A 22,394-nucleotide genomic window follows, 5' to 3' on the forward strand; every position below is an offset into this window, starting at 1 on the left:
AAATGGTACATGAGGAAGGACCACGGAAGCCACTGCGGAGCCAACGTCTACTAAGGTTGAACTCTTGAAAACCGTGGGATCCTCCGAGGAGGTGAAACACAGTTCCTTGGTAGCTCAGCTTTTAAAAGAAAAAAGAATTAACCATCCTTCCATGGCCTCTTGTCTGGTCCCTGCCCCACAGGAAGGTCGTGGCTGTCAGGGTGCCCGAGGGCAGCTGTGCAGGTGCTCAGGTACGTTCCGCCCTGTGGAGGCCGCTGAGACTCCCAGGTCAAGATTTTACCTTTGCGTCAAAAGGAAGGAGACCATTCCCAGCCAACTGACATTACAGTCAGCATGATAGACAGTACTGCAAAGGGAAGTAAGTGCAGAAAGCTACTGTGTGGTGAAGCGCAAATCCACCCGGCTGATATTTATGTGATCCTCTTAAAATGAGATGTGATACTGTGTGTGAAAACATCTGTCATACAGGAGGCACTTAAATATTTGGAGGGTAGCAAGGCAGATCTGGCCTTCTCAGAAACCCCTCCAAGAAATGAAGAAGCTTGTTGTCCTAACAAATTATAACGGTCACGCTTAAGTAAGCACCTACTAAGTCACACTGTATGGGAGAGACTACCAGTGCTCGTCCATATCTTGTCTTCCTTTCCCCCATCCTGGACACAGGGGATGCTACATGGCCAGTCCACGTGTAGTCAGGAAGGGTCAAGTGACCAGCCGTTGCCATCGGGATATGAGTGGAAGCATTACTAGTCACATCCAGAGCCAACGGGCCATTTCTGTGCTTTCGTTCGCTCAGCAGCAAACGTGGCAATCCTGTGGTGGAACTCCAAAAAGGAAACAGCCTGGAAACTTGGGCCCCCTGAGAGCAGAGAGCCCCTAGCAAAAAAAGTCAGAGCTTATGTGCACCAGAAATAAACTTGTATTGTGTTAAGCCATTCAAATTTCAGGTTTTCCCTGTTGTGTCAACTCACAGTTACTTGAGCTGACTCACACACAGCTACTCTTTCTGTTAGAGTTACTCAAGTATTGTAAGTAGAATGGTAACAGTGCACGCACTCTTGCTGAAAAAAATCCGAAAACTTCAGACAAATCATAGTTCTCCCTTTACAGAGTTTCTTCACAATTCAGCCCCGTCTTCAGCAACGACCACAACTAACAATCTGGTGTATGTTCCTTTTAAAGCTGATTCTAGACCCTTTCATACCGAAGTGTTTGTGAGTTTGAGGATCTGGGGGCTGGTTATGACCATAACATGGCAGCAGCATAAGACAAGCTTTATATGGGCAGTACTTCGACAGGATGGCATGTGAAGGGAAGTCCCTCACAGCGAGAGACCTTGCAGAGATAACGGCAAAGGCTCACCACCCAGAAGGGCAAGACGCAAGGGAAGTCCCAGAGGAGAGGAGGGATCAGAGAGTGAGGCCACCTCTCGGCACAGTGGGAGTCTTTGGGTCGGAGAGCTCCAAAAGGCAGCAGTGGCTTGGAGTCTTATAGCCTCAGGGTTATCCTATCTACGCCCAGCAGGCTTGGGGTACAGTTTTGCAGGGTAGGCAAAGAAGGCAGGCTCTAAAGGGTAAAACTCAGCTCATTCGGACCACATTTAAAGCAACTGGATGTGTAAGCATTTGGGTTTGCTGGGGGATATTTTAGGAAGGGGCTCCATCTCACACTTCTGTAAGCATCGGGATATTGTAGCGCATTCCACCCCACCGCCAACCCCAAGCTTAACTTGCCTTCCTCTTGCGCCTGGTTGGTCATTTCTTCCTAAGTGCCACCTCCGTCCCTCCACCGCTTGGAGGACAGTGTCTCAACTTGCTCAGTCTGTGAGGAGCTCTCTCTTGCCATCATTTGCTTCTTTCACAGCACGGATCTGGTTTTCACGAAAGATGTGATGTTTTCAAGTTACACGTGGGCTAAAACGGTTCTGTCTACGTTGGCTGCGTGAGGATCAGGCACCTCTTCTAAAGACGTTTAGAGAGGTGTACTCGGGTTACTGCTCCTGCTTTGTGTTTATGGTCGTGTTGACGTGTTACACGTGTGGGAGGCCAAATAAAGTTGATGCAACCAGATCGCGTGGGCTGTGAGGCACTTTCCGACCTTCTGCTGGGTGCCAAGGCCCATGATGGGCACCAGGACCACGGAGCATGACGTGTGAACTCTGCAGCTCACCATCTCATAGGAGGTGCGGGCACACAACAGAGTTCCTTCTGCAGGCTTCCAGAAGTGTCAAGGCACACAGACAACAAACACTGATCATTACAAATGTGCTTGTTCCTGCCCGTGGCTCAGTGAGGGCAGCTCGGCTAGAGAGGGAGGGCGGAGCGGCGCAGACCCCGGCGGTCCTGCGGGCCCCTCACCGGGGCCCGGCCGCCGCGCTCAGGTGGGTGGGCCGGAACCCTGAGCTCCTACCTGCGCTACGTGGCGCGCGGCAGCGGCAGGGGCGGCGGCGACGTGCTGAGCTTCGCGCCCAAGTTCTGCCGCGCCGACGCCCGGCCAGTGGTCCCGCAGCCGGCCTTGCCCCTGGGCAGCGGCGACGGCGCCTTCGTGAGCCGCCTGCCCCCGGCCGCTCCGGCGCGGCCTCCCGCGCCGCCCCCGGCCGCGTACGCGCCGTGCCCCCGCGGAGGGGACCGACGAGGAGCCGGGCGCCGCACCTGCCGCGGCTGGGGGCGCGGACTGCGGTCCCCCGGGGCCCGGGCCCGCGTACGGCTTCCGGCGCGCGCGCGCGCGCGGGCGGCCGGCCGGCGACGGCGGGGCGCACGTCCGCTACGCCGCCTCGGCCGTCTTCCCGGGCGGCGGCTCCTTCCTCCTCAGCAGCCGGGCGGACTGCGCGGGGCCTTCGGCGGGGCCGCCCCCTTCCCGGCGGGTCTCAAAGAGCCGGCCGAGGGCCACTCCGGGGCCTTCCAGACCGCGTCCCGCGCCCGCGGCGCCTGCCCCAAGTCCGCGCCCCCGCCCCGCGGCCTCCCCGCCGCCTTCAGCACGTTCGAGTGGACGGCAGTGAAGGGGAACGCCTCCCCCGAAGAAAAGCAGACTCGCCAGCGCCCCCAGCGCGATCCGCACGGACTTCAGCACCCAGCAACCAGCAGAACTCGAGAAGGGGTCTCATCTCCGTAAGTACTTAACTCGGGCCCGGCGCATCCAGGTAGCCAGCTCGTTGCAGCTGCGCGACACCCAAGTCAAAATCCGGTTCCAGAACCGCAGGATGAAACGGAAGAAAAGGGGACGAGACGAGAAGGGCTTCTGCCCTCGGCCACCACCGTGACTTCCCTGCAACTTCCCCTCTCCGGAACGAGCCCCGCTACGTCCGGCCAGAACCCGGGGAGCCTTTTCAGGCCCAAGCACCTTCATGAGCTTCAGTCACGAGGCTGAGGAACCGTGGCCTGCAGAACCCACAGGCCACCCCACCCCTATCTGGACTTGTTAGCTCCATTTGGGGTGGAGGCGGGCCTGGCAGAAATAATGGAGGGTTCGCTTGGGAGAGGAAGTATCTTGGTGGCTCTGAGTTCGGAGCTGAGGGTGTACAGATGGGTGTTCATTTGCAGTCTCTAAAGCCACTGATGTGTGTATTAACTGTGTCTTATCAGGGAAAAGGTGCCCAGCCGCCAGCCTAGCCCTGCTGCCATGTTGCCTAACTTAGTCGTGTGCAGTTCTCGGTGCTGAGCTCTCCCAACCAACCGCCTGATGTGCTCAGAAGAGCGTCTACCCAAAGTTTCATCTGGTTTTAATTTAAAAGACGAGACTCCACGTAGTCTTGAGATGACCAAAGGTGGCTACAGTCAGGGCCTCCTTGATGTATGAGCTGCTTCAACAATGATCTTCATGTTTGCGCTACAGGTTTTTTGTTTGTTTGTTTGTTCGTTTTCTTTAAAAAGCAGGTTCTACCTCTCCATGTGCCCGAGTGAAGATACAGTCGCTGTTTAGTTAGTAGCTGAACAAATCCACAGAGTGGGTAGAGATCCTGAACTATACCTTGACACCGGCTACTCAAACTTGAATGTAAATATATATAGTATGTACGTTTTTTGAGAGGTTTGCTTGCAATGAACTCATAGGTGACATTTAATGTCATACCATATAAAGGGTTTGAACTTCTTTTTGTAATAAAAATTACAGAATGTGCTACAAAAAAAAAAAAAAGTGTTTGTTTCTGAGTGAGAATATTTAGCCAGGCTTAGGTTTAAAGGAGGCAGCAAAGTACATGGCTGTGAGCAGGGGCTGTGAATCCAGCCAGCCCGGATTCGAATCCTGACTCTGCCACTTCCTGGCTGTGTGATCTTGTGTAAGCTTCTGACCTCTCTGTGCCTCAGTTCCCTCATCTGTAAACTGTGGGCAGCAATAGCACCTACCTCACGGGGCAGTTACGAGGACAAAACCAGGTAATATCTGTAAAGCACATACAACAGTGCCTGGCACATAGTAAATGCCAAGTGACTGCTTATTAAATCAGCAGATCCTCACCTCACCAGACACTGGATTACGTCAGTCAGCTCATTAAACTGACTGAACTGGGAAAGTTTGTAAAACAGGGCTAGAACCTGTACTCCATAGAGCTGTGATGCATTTGAAACACTCAGCCCCCTGCAGTACATGGCGTGTGGTCATCCTCATCCTTGATGGAGGCCCGGAAGCCCTCAGGTCCTCCGACGCTCCGGAGGGCACAGTTGCTTCTGTCGAGCGTTCTTACTTTCTCTGCAGCTACCCAGTGGCCGATTCTGGTGAAGCCCCTTAACATCCTGAATGTACTAAATGGCTCCAGTGGCTTACTGTGGCATGCATAAATATTGTTATCATAATAACAATGGTAACTGCTTACCAGCACATTGCAGTTTACACAGTGGATCACGGAGATGATCTCATCTGCTAAAACAAGCAACAGGGCACAGTAGGCTTGAGATTCTGGCTTTTGATTGAGCCCAAGGCAAATAGTGGTAGTTGGGGAGCGCTGTTTCTGGAGTTTTTGACAGAACACATGGATGGTCTCCCTTCCCATGACTTAAGCCTCCAACAGCCAAACTGCAGGGTATTAACTTGCATTTCATTCTTCCACTCACTTGTGCTGCCATTTCAGATCACAGGGGTCACAGTAACAATTTGAAACCAGTCCTTTGCTATTCCTTAGCCTCTTCTCATTTAGATAAGTAAGTAGATCAACATCCTGACGTCTGCTGCTCAGCCCCACATACTCATTTACATCTTTCCGCCACCCTTCCATGATGTATGAATCAGGCAGGACAGGGCATGTGTTTTTGCTGCGCGTCCGACTCATCGTGCTGTTATTTGAGAGGTAACTGGGAGCCTTGGCCGGAGTGGAAAAGTCACATCAACAGGAGTACTCCTATTTGCGACCAGCTTCTACATAGTTCCATCATTTCTCTGCTCTTCTGAGCCCAGCTCTGGGTTTTCCCATACATCTGCTTCCCTGGCGCCTGAGGATGCATGTTGCTTTCTGGCACTGGCTGTCAGTAGCCCAGGGTAGACAACATAACCCAGCACCTGCAAAGGCAGTCCCCTGCAGGGAAGGAGTACCAGTGAGAAGAGTCAGACGGGCAGCTTCCTGTGACGCTCTCAGAGAAACAGCTGTTGTAAGTAATGCCACTTCTGTTCTAGGGACCCCAAACCAGTTACTTTCAAATTAGTTGTGAATAAATTAAAGCTGTCATCTTAAGAAACCTTTCAGGCCTCACCATGGTGTTTAATTCCTGAATCACGTCAAGGACTGCCACGCTGCCTGGCACACTGGAGGTGGCCAATACGCGGTGACCCAGTTTCCTGGGAGATGTCAGGCTGGTGGAGGAACTGAAGGAAACAGAAGGCATGCTGGTGGATTTGTCCACACTTACGTTTTGTTTCATTTATAACGTAATGTGAACTGCTCCTTCCATCTTCCCTTCCACCTTTGCTTTTGGATGCATGTGATGTTGGAGCTGGAAGGGCCCTTAGGGACTACATCGGGAAGGAAAGGCTAGGTGATTCTGGTCCTCCATGACTTTTCTGATCTAATCTTCAGGTATTCTGTCGCTCACGCCTGATATATATATCTCTCAACGTACCAATCTATACCAATATAAACCCAAATGTACAACAGTGGATGAATAGTAAAAATGCTGTATATCTATACAATGACCTATTATTCAACCATTTAAAAGGAATGAACTAAAAAGTTAGGGGGGAAAAAAGAAGGTAGTACTGATACTTGTTCCAACATGGATCCACCTTTAAATATTTGAGCTTGGGGGCGTGCCTCCAGAGAACAGCTTTTGTCTTTCTGGAGATGGATGTGATGGGTAATTTCTATTCAGTGGTTTTCTTAGAGGGGGATTCAGACGTTAGGTAGGGCTTGGGAGTAGATGTATATACACATTCACGCACACGTACACGCTACAGGTTCTCTCTGCTTGAACTCTTACCAGTAACACCTATAGAAGTGATATAACTTTTAAAAAGACAACTTTTGGAAGGATATGAAGAAATCACAACTCACTGCTTTAGTCGTTTGCTTGTCTCTGATACAGCTGCAACTCACTTACGACTTCCAGTTCGTGACAGGGCAGCAGAATTCTCAGTGATGTGGCTTTCCATAATGCTTGCTGTTCAGGCTGAAGGGAAGTAGCAAAAGGGCAGGTATTCCAAAGGCCAGTGCGAGGCATCTGCCGATTGTCAGCTGCGGCGTCAAGAGTGATATCAGCGCCCTAAGCATGTGGGTTCCCCATCACCCACCATGTTTGTTACCTTCCCTGAACAGGCACCAGCAGACAGGTGGGGGAGGCCAGCCTCGGATCAACACTGTCTGGCAAATAACACCTGTGCAGGTAGGTTGAGGTTCTGACCTCACTGGCCTGCCTTAGGGATTCAAATCCCCTGTTCAGTGCTGCAGGACATGAGTTCATTCTTGAGGAGGCATTAGAAGAAAGAAAAACTCCATAATCCGTCTCAAACCCCAAGGCTTGAACATGCGGTTGTAATTTGTTCAGAGGCTGTTCTGTAAGCTGAGTTAGGAGCGGGGGAGGGCAGAGGCAGCTCTGGTCTGCATAGTCAGGCAGGGATCTGTTTGTCTATACAAGGTGACTTTCACACATATTCTGGTCAATAGGCCGTGGGCTTTGTGTAGACCCCATCCGTGGGGACAGATAGCTTCAACAAGGGAGAACCAAGCCAAGTGGCCCCTGCAGAAACCAAGCCTACAAGTGGAGCCTCATGAAATGTGAGTAGGCTACCGTTTTACGAGCTCTTTCTCTGAGCCAGGCCCTTGGTTAGACATCTGCCCATGTTGGGGGATAGGATGAGAGGAAGAAAACATCAAGGCAGCAATGTTTTCAGGAGCCACGCCAGGCCGGGCCTGGAATGCAGGCCAAGGGAACCCGTCTACGTCCCATGGGAGCCACTGATATTTTATTTATTATTTATTTATTTATTTATGGCTGCGTTGGGTCTTCGTTGCTGTGCACGGGCTTTCTCTAGTGGTGGCGAGCGGGGGCTGCTCTTGGTTTCAGTGTGTGGGCTTTTCACTGCGGTGGCTTTTCTTGTTGCGGAGCACGGGCTCTAGGCACACAGGCTTCAGTAGTTGTGGCACGCGGGCTCAGTAGCTGTGGCTCGCGGGCTGTGGAGCGCAGGCTCAGTAGTTGTGGCGCACGGGCTTAGTTGCTCTGCGGCATGTGGGATCTTCCCGGACTACGGCTCAATCCAGTGTCCCCTGCATTGGCAGGCAGATTCTTAACCACGGCACCACCAGGGAAGTCCTCAGCACTTCTTACAAGTGGTTGATTAGGAGTATCCAGAGGAGATATTATGCATATTTCTATGGCCATGGACTATCAATGCTGTCTTTACTACAAATAGAGTCATTAGCAGCTTTAGTTCGGATCAGATTAGAGAGCTAATTCTAGAAGCCCAAAACCAATTCAGAAAACTCATTTTTTTAATTGAAGTATTGTTGCTATACAATATTATGTGTTACAGGCATACAATATAGTGATTTACAATTTTTAAAGGTTATACTCCATTCACAGTTATTATAAAATATTGGCTATATTCCCCTTGTTTTACAATATATCCTTGTAGCTTATTTTATACATAGTAGTTTGTACCTCTTAATACCCTACGCCTATCGTGCCCCTTCCCCCTTCCCTCTCCCCACTGGTAACCACTAGTTTGTTCTCTATATATGTGAATCTGCTTCTTTTATGTTATATTCACTAGTTTGTTGTATTTTTTAGATTCTACATATAAGTGAGATAACACAGTATTTGTCTTTCTCTGACTCATTTCACTTAGCATAATGCCCTCCAAGTCCATCCATGTTGCTGCAAATGGCAAAATGTCATTCTTTTTTATGGCTGTGTAGTATTCCATTGTGTGTGTGAGTGTGGTGTTTAAACCACATCTTCTTTATCCATTCATCTGTAGGTGGATACTTAGGTTGATTCCATATCTTGGCAGTTGTAAATAATGCTGCTGTGAACATTGGGGTGCATGTATCAGTGTTTTTGTTTTTTTCAGACATATACCCAGGATTGGAATTGCTGGGTCGTATGGCAGTTCAATTTTTAGGTTTTTTAAAAAATATTTATTTATTTATTTGGCTGCGTCAGGTCCCACGGCATGCGGGATCTTTCGTTGCGGTGCGTGGGCTTCTCTAGTTGCAGTGCGTGGGCCCAAGCAGTGCCAGGAGTCAAGTTGAGTTGTGTGCCCTGAGTCTGTACCCAGGGGCTCCCCCTCCCAGAACAGAGGGGACCCCACAAGGCCCAAGTCACCGCACCTCCCCACACCCCTCTCAGCCCCGGTCGGTACCTGCTGGCTGCACCCTGAAGGGCCACGTCTCTTCCTTCTTCAGGTTGGCAGGGGACAGGCCGCCCAGGAGGAGCGCCCCTGTGATGCCCGAGGGCACCCCTCCAGACGAGCCCTGTAAGTGGCCTTCGTCAGAGCTGCCCAGGGTGCGTTTCTCCGCCGAGGCTACTCACATCCCCTTTCTCCCCCAGGTCCGTGGTCCCCACCTGTCACCCCTGCCCAGACTCCCGTCGGCGGCCCGACCCCAGTCATCAGGCCCCTGGTCGAGATGAGTGAGCTGCGCCAGCCTGAGGCAGATCTTCAGGCCCCAGTCCAGGCCCAGGGCCCGGTGGAGGCGCAGCTGTTCGGGGCTGCGGGCGAGGAGGCCGCATCCCCCTCGTCCTCCTCCTCCCCCATCGCCCCCTCCTTCTCCGCCTGTGCGGAGTCCTTGCCCCAGGAGGCACTTACTGTGCTGATGGCTGACCTGGTAGGGTTCCTGCTGCCCAAGTATCGCACAAAGGAGACTACCACAGAGGCAGAAATGCTGACCATCCTCAAAGATTACCAGGACCACTTCCCCGTGGTCTTCAGGCGAGCCTCTGCGTGCACTCGCAGCTGGTCCTCGGCCTCCACGTCAAGGAAGTGGACCCCAGCAATCACTCCTATGTCCTGGTCCCCGCCCTGGGCCTCGCCTAGGATGGGATGCTGAGTGACGGGCCGAGCATGCCCAAGCCCGGCCTCCTGGTGTTGCTCCTGGGCCTGATCCTCCTGGAGGACGACTTTGTTGCCCCAGAGGAGGAGGTGTGGGGAGCACTTAGCAAGGTGGGTGTGTGTGCCGGGAGGGAGCACTACATCTATGGGGAGCCCAGGGAGCTCCTGACCAAAGTGTGGGTGCAGGAGGGCTACCTGGAGTACCGGCAGGTGCCCCACTGTGACCCCGCCCGCTACGAGTTCCTGTGGGGTCCACGGGCCCACGCGGAGACCAGCAAGTGGCAGGTCCTGGAGCATCTGCTCAGGGTCAGTACCGTGGGTCCCACGTCTGCAGAGGCTGTGAGCGATGAGGAAGAGGGGGCCTGAGCCAGAGCAGCAGCCAGGCTCCTTGCAGGCCCACGTCCAGCAGCTTCTCCCGTGGGGCAGGAAGGGAGGCTGATCCTTCCCTCTGAGTTTGAAGAGGGAGCGGTTAGCCTTCTCAGTAGTGAGGGCCCGGGCGAGTTGGGGGAACCCGGTGTGTAGAACTTTGTTTTCCTGTTCTCTATGATGACATGGAAATTCATCTGTTTCCTTTAGTGATTTTTCAAATGTTGTTCTTTTTCATAGAAGATTTTTTAAATGCCAATACTTTTTATTTTTTATACAATTTTTAAAGGTTACATTCAATTTACAGTTATTACCAAATATTGGCTCTATTCCCCATGTGGTACAATACATCCTTGTAGCCTGTCTTATACCCACTCCTCCATCCCTGTAGTGCCCCTCCCTCATCCCTACTGATAACCACTAGTTTGTTCTCTGTATGTTTGAGTCTGCTTCTTTTTTGTTATAGTCACTAGTTTGTTGTATTTTTTAGATTCCACATATGAGTGATATCGTGCAGTATTTGTCGTTCTCTGTCTGACTTATTTCACTTAGCATATCGCCCTCCAAGTCCATCCATGTTGCTGCAAAAGGCAAAAGTTTGTTCCTTTTTTATGGCTGAGTAGTAGCCCATTGTACATATATAGTACCTGTTCTTTATCTATTCATCTGTCGATGGACACTTAGGTAGCTTCCATATCTTTGCAATTGTAAATAATGCTTCTATGAGCATTGGGGTGCATGGATCTTTTTGAATTAGTGGGGTTTTGGGGGGATATATACCCAGGAGTGGAATTGCAGGGTCATATGGTAGTTCTGTTATTAGTTTTTTGAGAAACCTCCATGCTGTTTTCCCCAGTGGCTGCACCAATCTACATTCTCCCAACAGCGTACAAGGGTTCCCTTTTCTCCACATCCTTGCCTACATTTGTTATTTGTGTTCTTTTTGATGATAGCCATTCTGACTAGGTGTGAGGTGATATCTCTTTGTGGATTTGATTTGCAGTTGCCTGATGATTAGCGATGTGGAGGATCATTTCATGTGCCTGTTGGCCATCTGCATTTTCTCCTTGAAAAAAATGTCTATTCAGTTCTTCTGCCCATGTTTTTAATCGGGTTGTTTGTTTTCTTGATGTTGAGTTGTATGAGCTGTTTATATACGTTGGATATTAATCCTTTGTCAGTCACTTCAGCTGCAAATATTTTCTCCCATTCAATAGGTTGTCTTTTAGTTTTGTCAGTGGTTTCCTTTGTTGTGCAAAAAAGCTTTTAAGTTTAGTTAGGTCCCATTTGTTTATTTTTGCTTTTACTTCTTTTCCTTAGGAGATAGATCCAAAAAAATATTGCTGCGATTTATGTCAAAGAGTGTTCTGCCTATGTTTCCCTCTAGGAGTTTTATAGTATCCGGTCTTACATTTTGGCCTTTACCCTATTTTGCGTTTATTTTTGTATATGCTGTTAGACAATGGTCTAATTTCATTCTTTTACATGTAGCTGTTCAGTTCTCTCAGCACCACTTATTGAAGAGACTGTCTTTTCTCCAGTGTATACTGTATTCCTGCCTCCTTTGTTGTAGATTAATTGACCATAGGTGCGTGCGTTTATTTCTTTGCTTTCTATCCTGTTCCATTGATCTATTTGTCTGTTTCTGTGCCAGTACCATACTGTTTTGATTACTGTAGCTTTATACTGTAGTGTGAAGTCAGGGAGCATGATTCCTCCAGCTCTGTTGTTCTTTCTCAAGATTGTTTTGGCTCTTCAGAGTCTTTTGTGTTTCTGTAGAAAATTTTAAATTATTTGTTCAAGTTCTCTGAAAAATGCCAAGGGTATTTTCATAGGAATTGCATTGATTGCAGTTCTGTAGGTTGACTTGAGTAGTATGGTCATTTTAACAATACTGATGCTTCTAATTCAAGAATGCAATGTTATCTTTCCATCTGTTTGTGTTGTCTTCAGTTTCTTTCATTACTGTCATAGTTTTCAGTGTACAGGTCTTTTGCCTCCTTAGGTAGGTTTATTCCTAGGTATTCTATCCTTTTGATGCAATGGTAAATGAGATAGTTTCCTTAATTTCTCTTTCTGATACTTTGTTGTTAGTGTATACAAATGCAACTGATTTCTGTATAGTAATCATAATATTTAATAAGCTTCAGTTTCTAAGTTTGTGAATGGTATTGATCACATATATTTGTACTTATCTGATACAAGGCTGAATTTTGGTATTTGTAAAATCAATTTGGAAACATTCCCTCATAGTTTGTGATCCCAACCTAGATAACACAGCACTGCAATAGGAATTTACTTGGAAAGGTGAAAGTAATTAGCAGTACAATTAATGCCCACCCGGTTGTTCCTAGGGACACCACGTCGTCGGCTCAGTGGTGCGTGCCCTGCTGTGGGACTGTCCTGTGCCCACCATAGGGCAGGGCCAGGCCCCGGGCATGTGGGCCAGAGGGGGAGGGGCTTCCCTGCAGGGAGCAGGCATTGCCAGCACCCATCGTCCTGGCTAGAGGCCACCCGTGGGGCCCTCAGGAAGGGAGACTGTGGGGGGATGGAGGGCCGCCGGGTGGGGTGTAGCAGAGGCACATTGTTGGGGACCCTGGGGGGGGGCTGGGACCCGTGGGGTCCAGTGGCCGTTAGAAGTTCCTCTCTGTGTTATCATGCCCTCTGTTCAATGGTTTCGGTCAATGTTTTTGGTTAATAAATTTCCCTGAAAGTTTCAGCTGAGTCTGGCCTCTGCTGTGGGCAATGGAGGGAAAGGGCTGCTGGGGGTGAGGGCGGGGGTCCAGAGTCGGATTCCTGCTCAGCACCCACGGGACACCTCTCCAGTGAGAGGGGAGGGTAGGCACTTTGCAGACCCAGACACGGTGAGGGTTTCTCTTCCATTTCATAGGTGAGTTGTAAAGTTTTAGCGAAAAGTGATAATTGCCTAAAAAGGCAGTAGATAAGTTAAAATGTAACTGAAAAAGTTGATTATTTCAGACAGGAAAAAGGGAACATAGGAGCAAAAATAGATGGACAGACAGTGCTATGGACTGAATATTTGTAAACCTCTCCCCCTCATTCACCTGTTAAATTCTAACCCCCAAAGGGATGGGATTTGGAGGTGGGGCCCTGGGAAGTGATTAGCTCATGAGGGGGGAGCCGTCATGAATGAGATTATTGCCCTTATAAAAGAGACCCCAGACAGCTGCCTCATCCTCTTCTGCCGTGTGAGAAGATGGCTAGTTGATACAACTAGACAAGAAATCAGTCCATATAAAGAAGAGCTTTATTACTATTTATTACTGAGCGGTACAAAGGAATGAAATTGGGTCATTTGTACAGACGTGGATGGATCTAGAGACTGTCATACAGAGTGAAGGAAGTCAGAAAGAGAGAAACAAATATCGTATATTAATGCACATATGTGGAACCTAGAAAAATGGTACAGATGAACCGGTTTGCAGGACAGAAATAGAGACACAGATGTACAGCACAAACGTATGGACACCCAGGTGGGAAAGTGGTGGGGGCGGTGCTGTGATGAACTGAGAGGTTGGGATTGACATATGTACACTAATATGTATAAAATGGATAACTAATAAGAACCTGCTGTATAAAAAAATAAATAAAATAAAATTCAAAAATTAAAAAAAAAGAAAAAGGAAAAACAATAGGTTTCTGACATTATCAATCACGGTACAAACCCACCTGTAAAGACAGATTGACCTATGTGCCACCATGGGCTCTGCATCTGCAAGTTTGCTCCTCCCACTCCGCAGCCTTGCAGGGAGGCCTTCCTATTGGTGGAAGGCCAATGGGCGTGTCTTTTGCTTCCGGAGGCGCCAAGCCTTGGGACCTCACGCCCTCAGTGCGCGTGGCTACTGCAGCTTCCGTAGCAAAGCGCCTCCTCACGTGCTCTTCTGATCCAACCACTTTCTGTGTAAGGAGACGTCTAGAACTTTCTCCCTCATCTTCCTCGGGCTTCCGGGAGCACCCGGAAACCCACGTGGCGTTCGCACAGAGTGCCTGGGACAGTGGGCTGCACAGTTCCTGGCTGCAGTGCTGAGACGAGCTCTTCAGCCCCTTCTGAGCGGGACTCCGGCGTCATCCACAGAGTCAGAGAAAGTCAGGAGACAGGCGGGGGCTTTGCCGGCTGCTGGACTCCGCAGGTACCGGGGGCGCTGGGAAGGAGTGGGGGTGGGGGGAGGGGTACGGGCTGCTCGATGGGGAGTGGGGGAGGGGCGGCGGAGGGCAGCGGGCTGAAGGGGGGCTGAGGGAAGGGTCCCCCAGTGTGCGGGTCTGAGGGGAGGACCGCTGGCTGCCAGGGTGGCTGGTGGGGGGTGTTCTGGAGTCGGGGTGCAGAGGGTGGGGTAATGGCTAAGCGTGGGGGGGCCCTGAGCGGAGGGCTTCCTCCTGGGCGGGTGGGGCCGGCTTTGGGGGCCAGAGGAGAGGACGACTGGCTGTGGGGGTGGGGAGGACGCGACGGGCGGGCCACTCCCCCTCCCCGGGCCGAGACACGAGGCGAGGGCTAACGGCTGCTGCGTGTGGCGGGAGGAAGGCGGAGCTACTCCTGGCGCAGGCGCGGGTCGATGGGGAGGACTCTCGGGCCCCCTCCCCGGGCCGAGACACGAGGCGAGGGCTAACGGCTGCTGCGTGTGGCGGGAGGAAGGCGGAGCTACTCCTGGCGCAGGCGCGGGTCGATGGGGAGGACTCCCGGGCGCGGGTGCGGTAGGCGTTGGGGGAGCTCCCGCCGGGGCGGGGGGTGGGGGTGGCGGACGCTCGTGGCAGGAAGGGGGCTCCGGCTCCCGGGTGGGCGGGGGCAAGACGGGTGGACTCTGCGTCTGGGGTGCAAGAGGCGAGAGCCCCTGGCTCTGAGGGTGCTCGGGGGAGGACTCCCCGGTGTGGGGAGGTGAGAGAGGCAGTCTGATCTCTAAGCATGGGGGGGGCGCCCGGCTTGCAGGGCCCAGAGCGGATCGCCAGCAGGTGGTGGGTGGGGGAGGGTGTATGGGGGGATGTAGTCGGGGGCAGGGCGGGGAGGAGCTGCCTGGCCACGAGGGGCGTAAGTGGTGCTGAGAGGGGAGGCGCTGGGGCTGCTGTGATCTGGTGGAGGCTGTTGGCCATGGCAGATGGATTTGTGGGGGTCCAGGGAGGGGCTCTGGCCCACTGCATGAGGCATCGAGAAGCTCCAGGTTGCACTGGAGGCCATAGGGCGCGATGAGCGCTTGCAGTACTTCCTCACATCCGGATCTCAGAGAGGCTGGGGAGCGGTATACCAAAAGTTTCGCTCACTTCTGTAAAGAAATGAGTCACAAATCTTAAAGTCCAGACTTCAGCGACAGCTTAAACTTAAATCAGTATCTCTTAAAGAAAATGAAAATAGCTTTCATAACCAATATTCCATAAAGGGAGTCTTCAGTGTCCTTCCCCTAATAAGGAACATGCACTGATTACATCCAAAACCTCAGCCCCAAGGACATGAGGAGGAAAGGAGACGCTAAGGGACAACTGGAAGCATAGGAGGAATTTCCCTGGGTGACTGAATGGTGGTTCAAGAATTCCTCAGGGTGTGGGTGGCCTTTGCCAAAAACAGTATTTCCTCAGCCAAGTCTGAAAATGCCAGACCTAGTTAGCCTCCAAAAGGTTTCACTTTGAGCATGTTTGTTCACTTTGCAAATTAAGTATTGAGGTTCTATGGCCACAGGTATTTGGGCCCTTGAAGCTAATAGGTAGCCAGCCCAGACAGCTTCTAGGCCCTGGACAGGCTAGTCAAAGAACTAAAATCTTAAACGCACCAACACCATTAGCTGTCCATTCTCTGCAGTGACAGCTTCAGTGCCGTATCCCTGCACGGGTTGCAATGTCAAATCAGGGAGTCTCCTCTAGGTTGCTGCCAAGGTCAATGCTCACTCCAGAAGCCTTCTGGGAGCAGTGTCTTTGTTGCCACTAACAACAGACTAGGGACATAGCTAACTAACTAACCTGGAGAATACTAGAGGCTAATTTGAAAAGAAGTCATGGGAATTCTTGAAATTTAAAAATTCTGTTGCCTGAATTAAGAAAATATTCTGGTTCCCTGGTGGCTCAGTGGTTAAGAATACGCCTCCCAATGCAGGGGACACGGGTTCAATCCCTGGTCCAGGAAGATCCCACATGCTGCGGAGCAACTAAGCCCGTGTGCCATAACTACTGAGCCTGCGCGCCACAACTACTTAAGCCTGCGTACTCTAGGGTCTGCACACCGCAACTACTGAGGCCTGCATGCTCTAGGGCCCGCGTGCCATAACTACTGAGCCTGCGTGTTGCAACTACTGAAGCCTGAGCGCCTAGAGCCCGCGCTCCACAACAAGAGAAGCCACTGCAACGAGAAGCCCGCGCACCGCAAGGAAGAGTAGCCCCCTCTAGTGGCAACTAGAGAAAGTCCAGCGCAGCAATGAAGACCCAATGCAGCCAAAAATAAAATAAAATAAAATAAAATATTCCGATAGAAGGAATGACACCGTTGATGACCAAATTAGAGAGCTGAAAGTTAACACTGAGTAACTCTCCCAGGAAGACAAAGAAGTGGAAACCGTGAGGAAAAGAGCACTAACAGGATTTCCCAAAAGAGAAACAAAGGAAAAAAGGAATGCAACTTCTTCCTTTGGGATGTGGAGGGCTCCCTGTACTGGGTGTCTCCGCTCCTCCCGCCTCCACGCCTCTCCAGCCGCAATGCTCCATCGGATCTTGTCTTCCTCCCTGAGTGTTCTCAATGGGAAAAAGCCGTGCCAGAGCGTTATAACCTGGCTGAATCCATCGCCGCCCGGAGCAACTCCCCAGAGCTGCCTCGGCAAGCCCACTTTAACTCTGGTTGGGACATCCGGACGGGTTGTGAGCCGCCCCCGTTTGGACGGTATGTGTACCGCGCACACGTATTCCCTGCAGGAATCGAGGAGAAACACCTTCTGTTCCCCAGCATCCTGTGGGGAAAGCGCTTCCTGAGCCGTTCAGGCTTGTGAGGGGCTGCAGCGGGCTTAGCGGCACCCCCATCACTTCTCAGAGCCTTCCTCCCTCGGCCAGTCAAGAGGCCGCGCTGTCTGGACCACTGCCCTCTGCTGGTGGGAGGTCCTAGTGCGGTCACAGACTTGGATTCTAGCCCCCTGTCTCTGTGAGCCTGACAGTTAAAGCTTCTCTCCTCCAGGCTTTTAAGGGTATTTGAAACAGTAAAGACAGTCCGATATACAGGTAATTTTCCTTAAATGCTTAGGAGTGTTTGATTAGTTTTGTGGCCAACGTTTAAAGGTTTGGGGAAAGTTACTTTGTCAAATCCAAAACTAACAAGGGAATATTCATTCAGAGGAATCTTGGCCATTTGTCTTTCTAAAGTTATTATTATTAACTGGTTCCTTTAAAGTTCCCAAGATTGATTTAAAGGGCATTAAACAGAGTACGAATAGCAGTGACTATTTCTATGTCTTCCCCCTTTCCCCTGAGCCTTACATACAACCATAGGTGGCCTCTGAGGTGGTCTAGGGCATCTTGATCTCCAGTCAGTCTCTGTCTCCATTTTCCCAGCATCCTGCCATGCATAGTCATCCCACGTCCCCTAGATTTCTTGTGCACCATGGTGATGGCAGATTCATTACAGCTTCAAGATTCTGCCAAAGTGCCACTAATTAATTAAGAATTTATTAATATGGTCCCTCGAATCACTGGCCTCTGACCAAGCCTCTCCCCTAGAGTGCTCGCTTAAAGAATGAGGGCCCTGTAACTCTATTTACTGTTGCCTTCCTTTGTCTACCTCACAAACCACTCACAGGGGAGTAAACATTGATCCAAGTCCTCAGATTCCCCTTTAACTTCTCTTCCCATTCCTCAGTCTCAGGGAGATCCCCAAGGTCAAAATCTTTATGCATTGTTCCTACCCCTGGAGCCTGTGGATCCAAGCATGTTGGCAATTGCCTTTCCAAAGCTCCTACCTCCTCTGTGACCATCTGACATTTAGCACTGACACACTAGGTGTGTATGGAAGTTGTGGCTGACACTTGAACAGTTAGACTTGGTCCTGTATGAGTTTTCTATGGCTGCTCTAATGAATTACCACAAACTGGGTGGTATAAAACAACAGAAATTTATTCTATCACAGTTCTGGAGGCCAGAAATTCAAAATTATTATCACTGAGCTGAATCCAAGGTTGACAGGGCTGAGCTACCTCTGGAGGCTCTAGAGTAGAATTCTTCTTTGCCTCTTCCAGCTTCTGTTGGCTGCCAGCATTCCTTGCCTTGTGTCTGCATCACTTCAAGGTCCGCCTTCAAGGTCAGCATCTTCCAATCTCTTTGTGCTCCTTCACAACACCTTCTCCTCCTCTGTATGTATATGTGTGTGTGTGTGTGTGTGTGTGTGTGTGTGTGTGTGTGAGAGAGAGAGAGAGAGAGAGAGAGAGAGAGAGAGAGAGAGAGAGAGAGAGAGAAAGAGATCTCCTCTGCTTCTGTCTTATAAGGACAGTTGTGATTGGATTTAAGGCCCATCCTGATAACCCAGGATAAGCTCCCCATCTCAAAATCCTCCCTTCCCCTGATATCTTCCGTTGGAAAGTTCCTGCAGATAATTGTGTGATAAATCCACACAGTAAAACAAAGTCTTGGCTTTCTGGTTGAAAAATTATTCTTGACCTTTATATACCCGTCCCCCAACCTGGGAGCTAATAGCTCCTGGCCCCAGGTTTGAAAGGAAAGGGTGATTCTTACAGCCATCAGTCACTGACAGTCCTCCATAGGAATAGTCTTAAGCTTCTCATATGCTTCATAGTGTCACACTTGCAAGACAAACAAGCTTCTCTCTTATTAATATAGACTTTGTCTCATGACATAATATCAATGTCATAACATGCCATTCTTGACATAAATTATGCAGGGGTAAGGATGGAGAAGAATAGAGCACATGAAGGGGATGCAGAGTCACACTCTGTCATCTTCAGCTCCGTGTGTAATATTGTGTCCAAAGTTTGCATGTGGACACACCAAACGATAACAGTGTTTACCTTTGAGGAAGAGGGCGAGGTTCAGGAAGGGGGTCAAAGATGGACTTTTGCTTTTTACTCAATTGTATCACCTAATATTGTAAGCACTGAATAAATGTTTTGTCCAAGTAAAAAAATAAAAGATAAATATATGTGACTTACCAATCAAGAGGGAAAACAAGACACAAACAATACTTATAGAATGATCCCATTTAAATAAAATAAACCAAATTATATATATAATATATATATATATATTATATATTATATATATATATATATATATATATATATGTTTATATGTATGAATGGTAAAGGAATAGGCAGAGCTCTGGAAGGATGTTCACTGAGAGGTTGACAGTGTTCATCTCTGTGGAGGGTAGGGGACAGAGGTGGGAGTGTGACTCTCGGTATTTCTTCTCTACACTTCCCATTGTTTGAATTCTTTACAATGAAAATATAGTCAGGGAGTATGGTGGTTGATTTTATGTGTCAACTTGGCTGGGCTGTACTGCCCAGTTGCTTGGTTAAACATGTCTCTAGATGTTGCTGTGAAGGTAGTTTTAGATGTGCTTAACATTTGAATCAGTGGACTATAAATAAAGCTGATTATTTTCCATAATCTGAGTGCACTGCATCCAAAGAGTTGAAGGTCTTAAGAGAAAAGACTGAAGTCCCTCCACGAGGAAGAAATTCTGCCTCCAGACTGCGTTCGGACTCAAGCTGTAACATTAACTCTTCCCTGGGTCTCCAGCCTACCTGCCTGCCCTGAAGAAGTCAGGTGTCTATATATCTATATCTATACAACTGTTTCAAACACGTACATTGGAGCTGAAAAGGCCTGGCTTGGAATTCCAGCTTCACCGCTTCTAACTGTGTCCTTAACCAATCCAATTCAACTTTATAGATTTCCACTTACTCATTGGTATAAACAAGGGAAATAATGGAAATAATCATTTGCATTACTCTGAAAATCAAACGATACTGTGCCTGGTACATTGAGCATGATCACAACTCAGCAAATGCCATTTATTGTGATTAAAGATGTTTTTCATTTTATGGTAAGAAAGCAGTAGGAAGCAACTGAAGGGTTTTGAGCATGGAAGTAACATAATATGATTTGTTTTTTAAAAATAATTCTGGCTGCTACATGAGGAACGCATAAGAAGGAGGCAAAGTGGATACAAGATCAACTTAGGAGGCTGTTGGACTAATATAGGGGATATATGGTCTTAATTTGGACTACATGGTGGTAGAAGAGATGAGAACAGGTGGTAAAATTTGAGAAACATTGAAGGGGTCATGATTTTATTGATTTGACTTCTGCTTATGGGTATGACAGGGTAGTTTTTGGCAGACAAATGCTCCTATAGAGAACAACAGGAAAATCCCATTAAAACATGACACGTGTCCCCACCACAAAAAATAAATGATAATTATGTGATGTGGGCTTCCCTGGTGGCGCAGTGGTTGAGAATCTGCCTGCCAGTGCAGGAGACACGGGTTCGAGCCCTGGTCTGGGAAGATCCCACATGCCGCGGAGCAACTGGGCCCCGTGAGCCACAATTGCTGAGCCTGCGCGTCTGGAGCCTGTGCTCCGCAACAAGAGAGGCCGCGACAGTGAGAGGCCCGCGCACCGCGATGAGGAGTGGCCCCCGCTTGCCGCAACTAGAGAAAGCCCTCGCACAGAAACGGGGACCCAACACAGCCAAAAATAAATAAATAAATAAATAAATAAAATTATGTGATGTGACAGACATGTTAGCTAACCCTAAGGTGGTAACACATTGCAACATATAAATGTATGAAGTCAACGCACTGTACGCCTTAAACTTCCACAGTCATACGTCAATTATATCTCATTTTAAATGAATTTTTAAAATAACAATAATGTAGAATAGTGGCACGAGGGTGGACTAGGGCTGAATATAAGTGAGGAGGGTCGGGGGGCTCTGTACCTAAAGCTTACCTTCATGGTGGATTTGTTACCGAGTCCAAGCTCATACCATTCGGCACATGACAGGCCACTAAATGGAGACACAAGGTGTTGAGGCAAGGAACAGCGACTTTATTCAGAAAGCCAGCAGACTGAGAAGATCGCAGATTCATATCCCAAAGAACCATTTTCCCCAAGGTAGAATTCAGGCTTCTTTTATACTAAAAGGGGAGAGGGTGTGGCTGGTTGTTGCAGACCTCTTGGTGCTGGCCAGACCCCAGAGAGGATGTGATAGTCCCTTGTCCTTGTAGGCGTCCAGGTAGGTCAGGTCACGGAGTTCCTGTAAACCTTCAATAAGACAAATGTGATTTTCTGTTCTATAACTTTTTATGTCTAAATGAATGAAGGTGTTATGGCTTTAAAGGTTAAGCCTGGGAGGCAGAGCCTTGAGAAAAGACTATTGTATATTTCAGGCTATGGGCAATGTTCTTTTACTGATTGAAGAGACAAAGGTTCAGAGCCAGCATGACTAAGCACAGAGATTAGAGCTAAAGGAATAGATCGAATATGGAGTTAGGTTTGTTCTCCTCTGTTACAGACTCATGGGCGTTTGGTTTTCTACTATTCCTTGGACTGTTAATGTACACGATACATTATCTTTCTTTTGTATATGTGCAATATTTAATAATAATAACATTCTAAATAGCAAAAACAATTTTTAAAAATATGACGAAAAAGATCAGTTTAAACCACTGGAGACCTACCGAAGTGATCAGAACTTAAGGGGCCAACGTGCAGGAGAAAGGAGAACCATGGAAAGGTACACTGATATTTTGCAGCTTCTTCTCCTCTGGGGACATTTGCCAGTTCTAGGGCAGTGAAGGAGGCTGAGAATCCAGGCTTCATCCAGGTAGATGGATATATCTGGGGACCAAAAAACCAGCACAGCTTTCAGTGGTCTCACAGGCCTGGAGACACAAAATTGGAGACTTAAGGAGCCAAGGTTGCAATGACAAAGAAGAGGTAGAGGACTGAGTCAGAAGCTAAGGAGCTAAGCAAAAAGCCTTTCTAAGACAGAGAAGAGTTCTGTCTCATGTTAAGAAAAAGAAGTAAAAGGTATTCATTATTAGAAAAGAAGTCAAACTGCTGTTATCTGAAGGCAACATTTTCTATGTAGAAAAATCTCATAGAATCTACCAAGAAAAAGCTGCTAGAAGTAATAAGTGAGTTTAGCAAGGTTGCAGGATACAGGAGGGAGGGACTTCAAAGGGGTATGAGAAAGCTTTATCAAACTGTACACTTTAAATATGTGCATTTTAATTATACCTGAGTAAAGTCATTTAAATAAAGATTAAGTGAAAAAGGAGATGGCTGACAGATAGGGAGAGACAGAGAAAGGCAATGCCTGAAGGCCCTGAAGAGGTTGGAAGAAGACCACAGCGGGGAGTCTGTAATCAGAGTGGGAAGCTTGAATCACTGATTATCAAGGTGGGGGCAGTTACATGAGATGACAAAGCCTGGAAAGTGACAGCAGAAGTGGGTGGCTGAGGTAGAGGTCACTTTTGTGCCCACTGCATGCTCTGTTCTTTTTGCCTGAGCACAACCTCCCTCACTCTTTGCCTGGCCAACTCCTACTCATCCTT

The 22,394-nt window shown here is 48.9% G+C and overlaps 1 protein-coding gene and 2 pseudogenes across 3 annotated transcripts; 2 read left to right on the top strand and 1 right to left on the bottom strand.

Moving 5' to 3' along the window:
* The first annotated feature begins 333 nt into the window (after positions 1–333).
* Positions 334–3,674, top strand: LOC132357228 (homeobox protein Hox-D1-like; annotated as a pseudogene).
* A 5,375-nt stretch (positions 3,675–9,049) lies between these two features.
* On the top strand, positions 9,050–9,837 carry LOC132357782 (melanoma-associated antigen 10-like; annotated as a pseudogene).
* Positions 9,838–13,107: 3,270 nt separating this feature from the next.
* Positions 13,108–16,835, bottom strand: LOC132356951 (uncharacterized). 3 transcript variants are annotated; one of them, XR_009500149.1, is made up of 2 exons: positions 15,612–16,835; positions 13,108–15,110 (listed from the first exon to the last, which is right to left on the bottom strand). XR_009500149.1 is itself a non-coding variant. In XM_059910205.1 (2 exons), the coding sequence occupies exon 2, from the start codon at positions 14,986–14,988 to the stop codon at positions 14,197–14,199; it is 792 nt and encodes a 263-aa protein (XP_059766188.1). In that variant the 5' UTR covers positions 14,989–15,110; positions 16,452–16,835; the 3' UTR covers positions 13,108–14,196. The 3 variants fall into 3 exon arrangements, 2 of the variants coding, with proteins under 2 accessions (XP_059766188.1, XP_059766187.1); XM_059910205.1 differs by having other exon boundaries at positions 16,452–16,835; XM_059910204.1 differs by having other exon boundaries at positions 16,410–16,835.
* Between the last annotated feature and the right edge of the window lie 5,559 nt (positions 16,836–22,394).

Source organism: Balaenoptera ricei, chromosome X, assembly GCF_028023285.1.
Source record: "Balaenoptera ricei isolate mBalRic1 chromosome X, mBalRic1.hap2, whole genome shotgun sequence".
NCBI lineage: Eukaryota > Metazoa > Chordata > Mammalia > Artiodactyla > Balaenopteridae > Balaenoptera > Balaenoptera ricei.

Bases quoted from the DNA above. Each gene is read 5' to 3' on its own strand.
- LOC132356951 (XM_059910205.1), bottom strand. From the start codon at position 14,988: ATGCAGTGGGCCAGAGCCCCTCCCTGGACCCCCACAAATCCATCTGCC.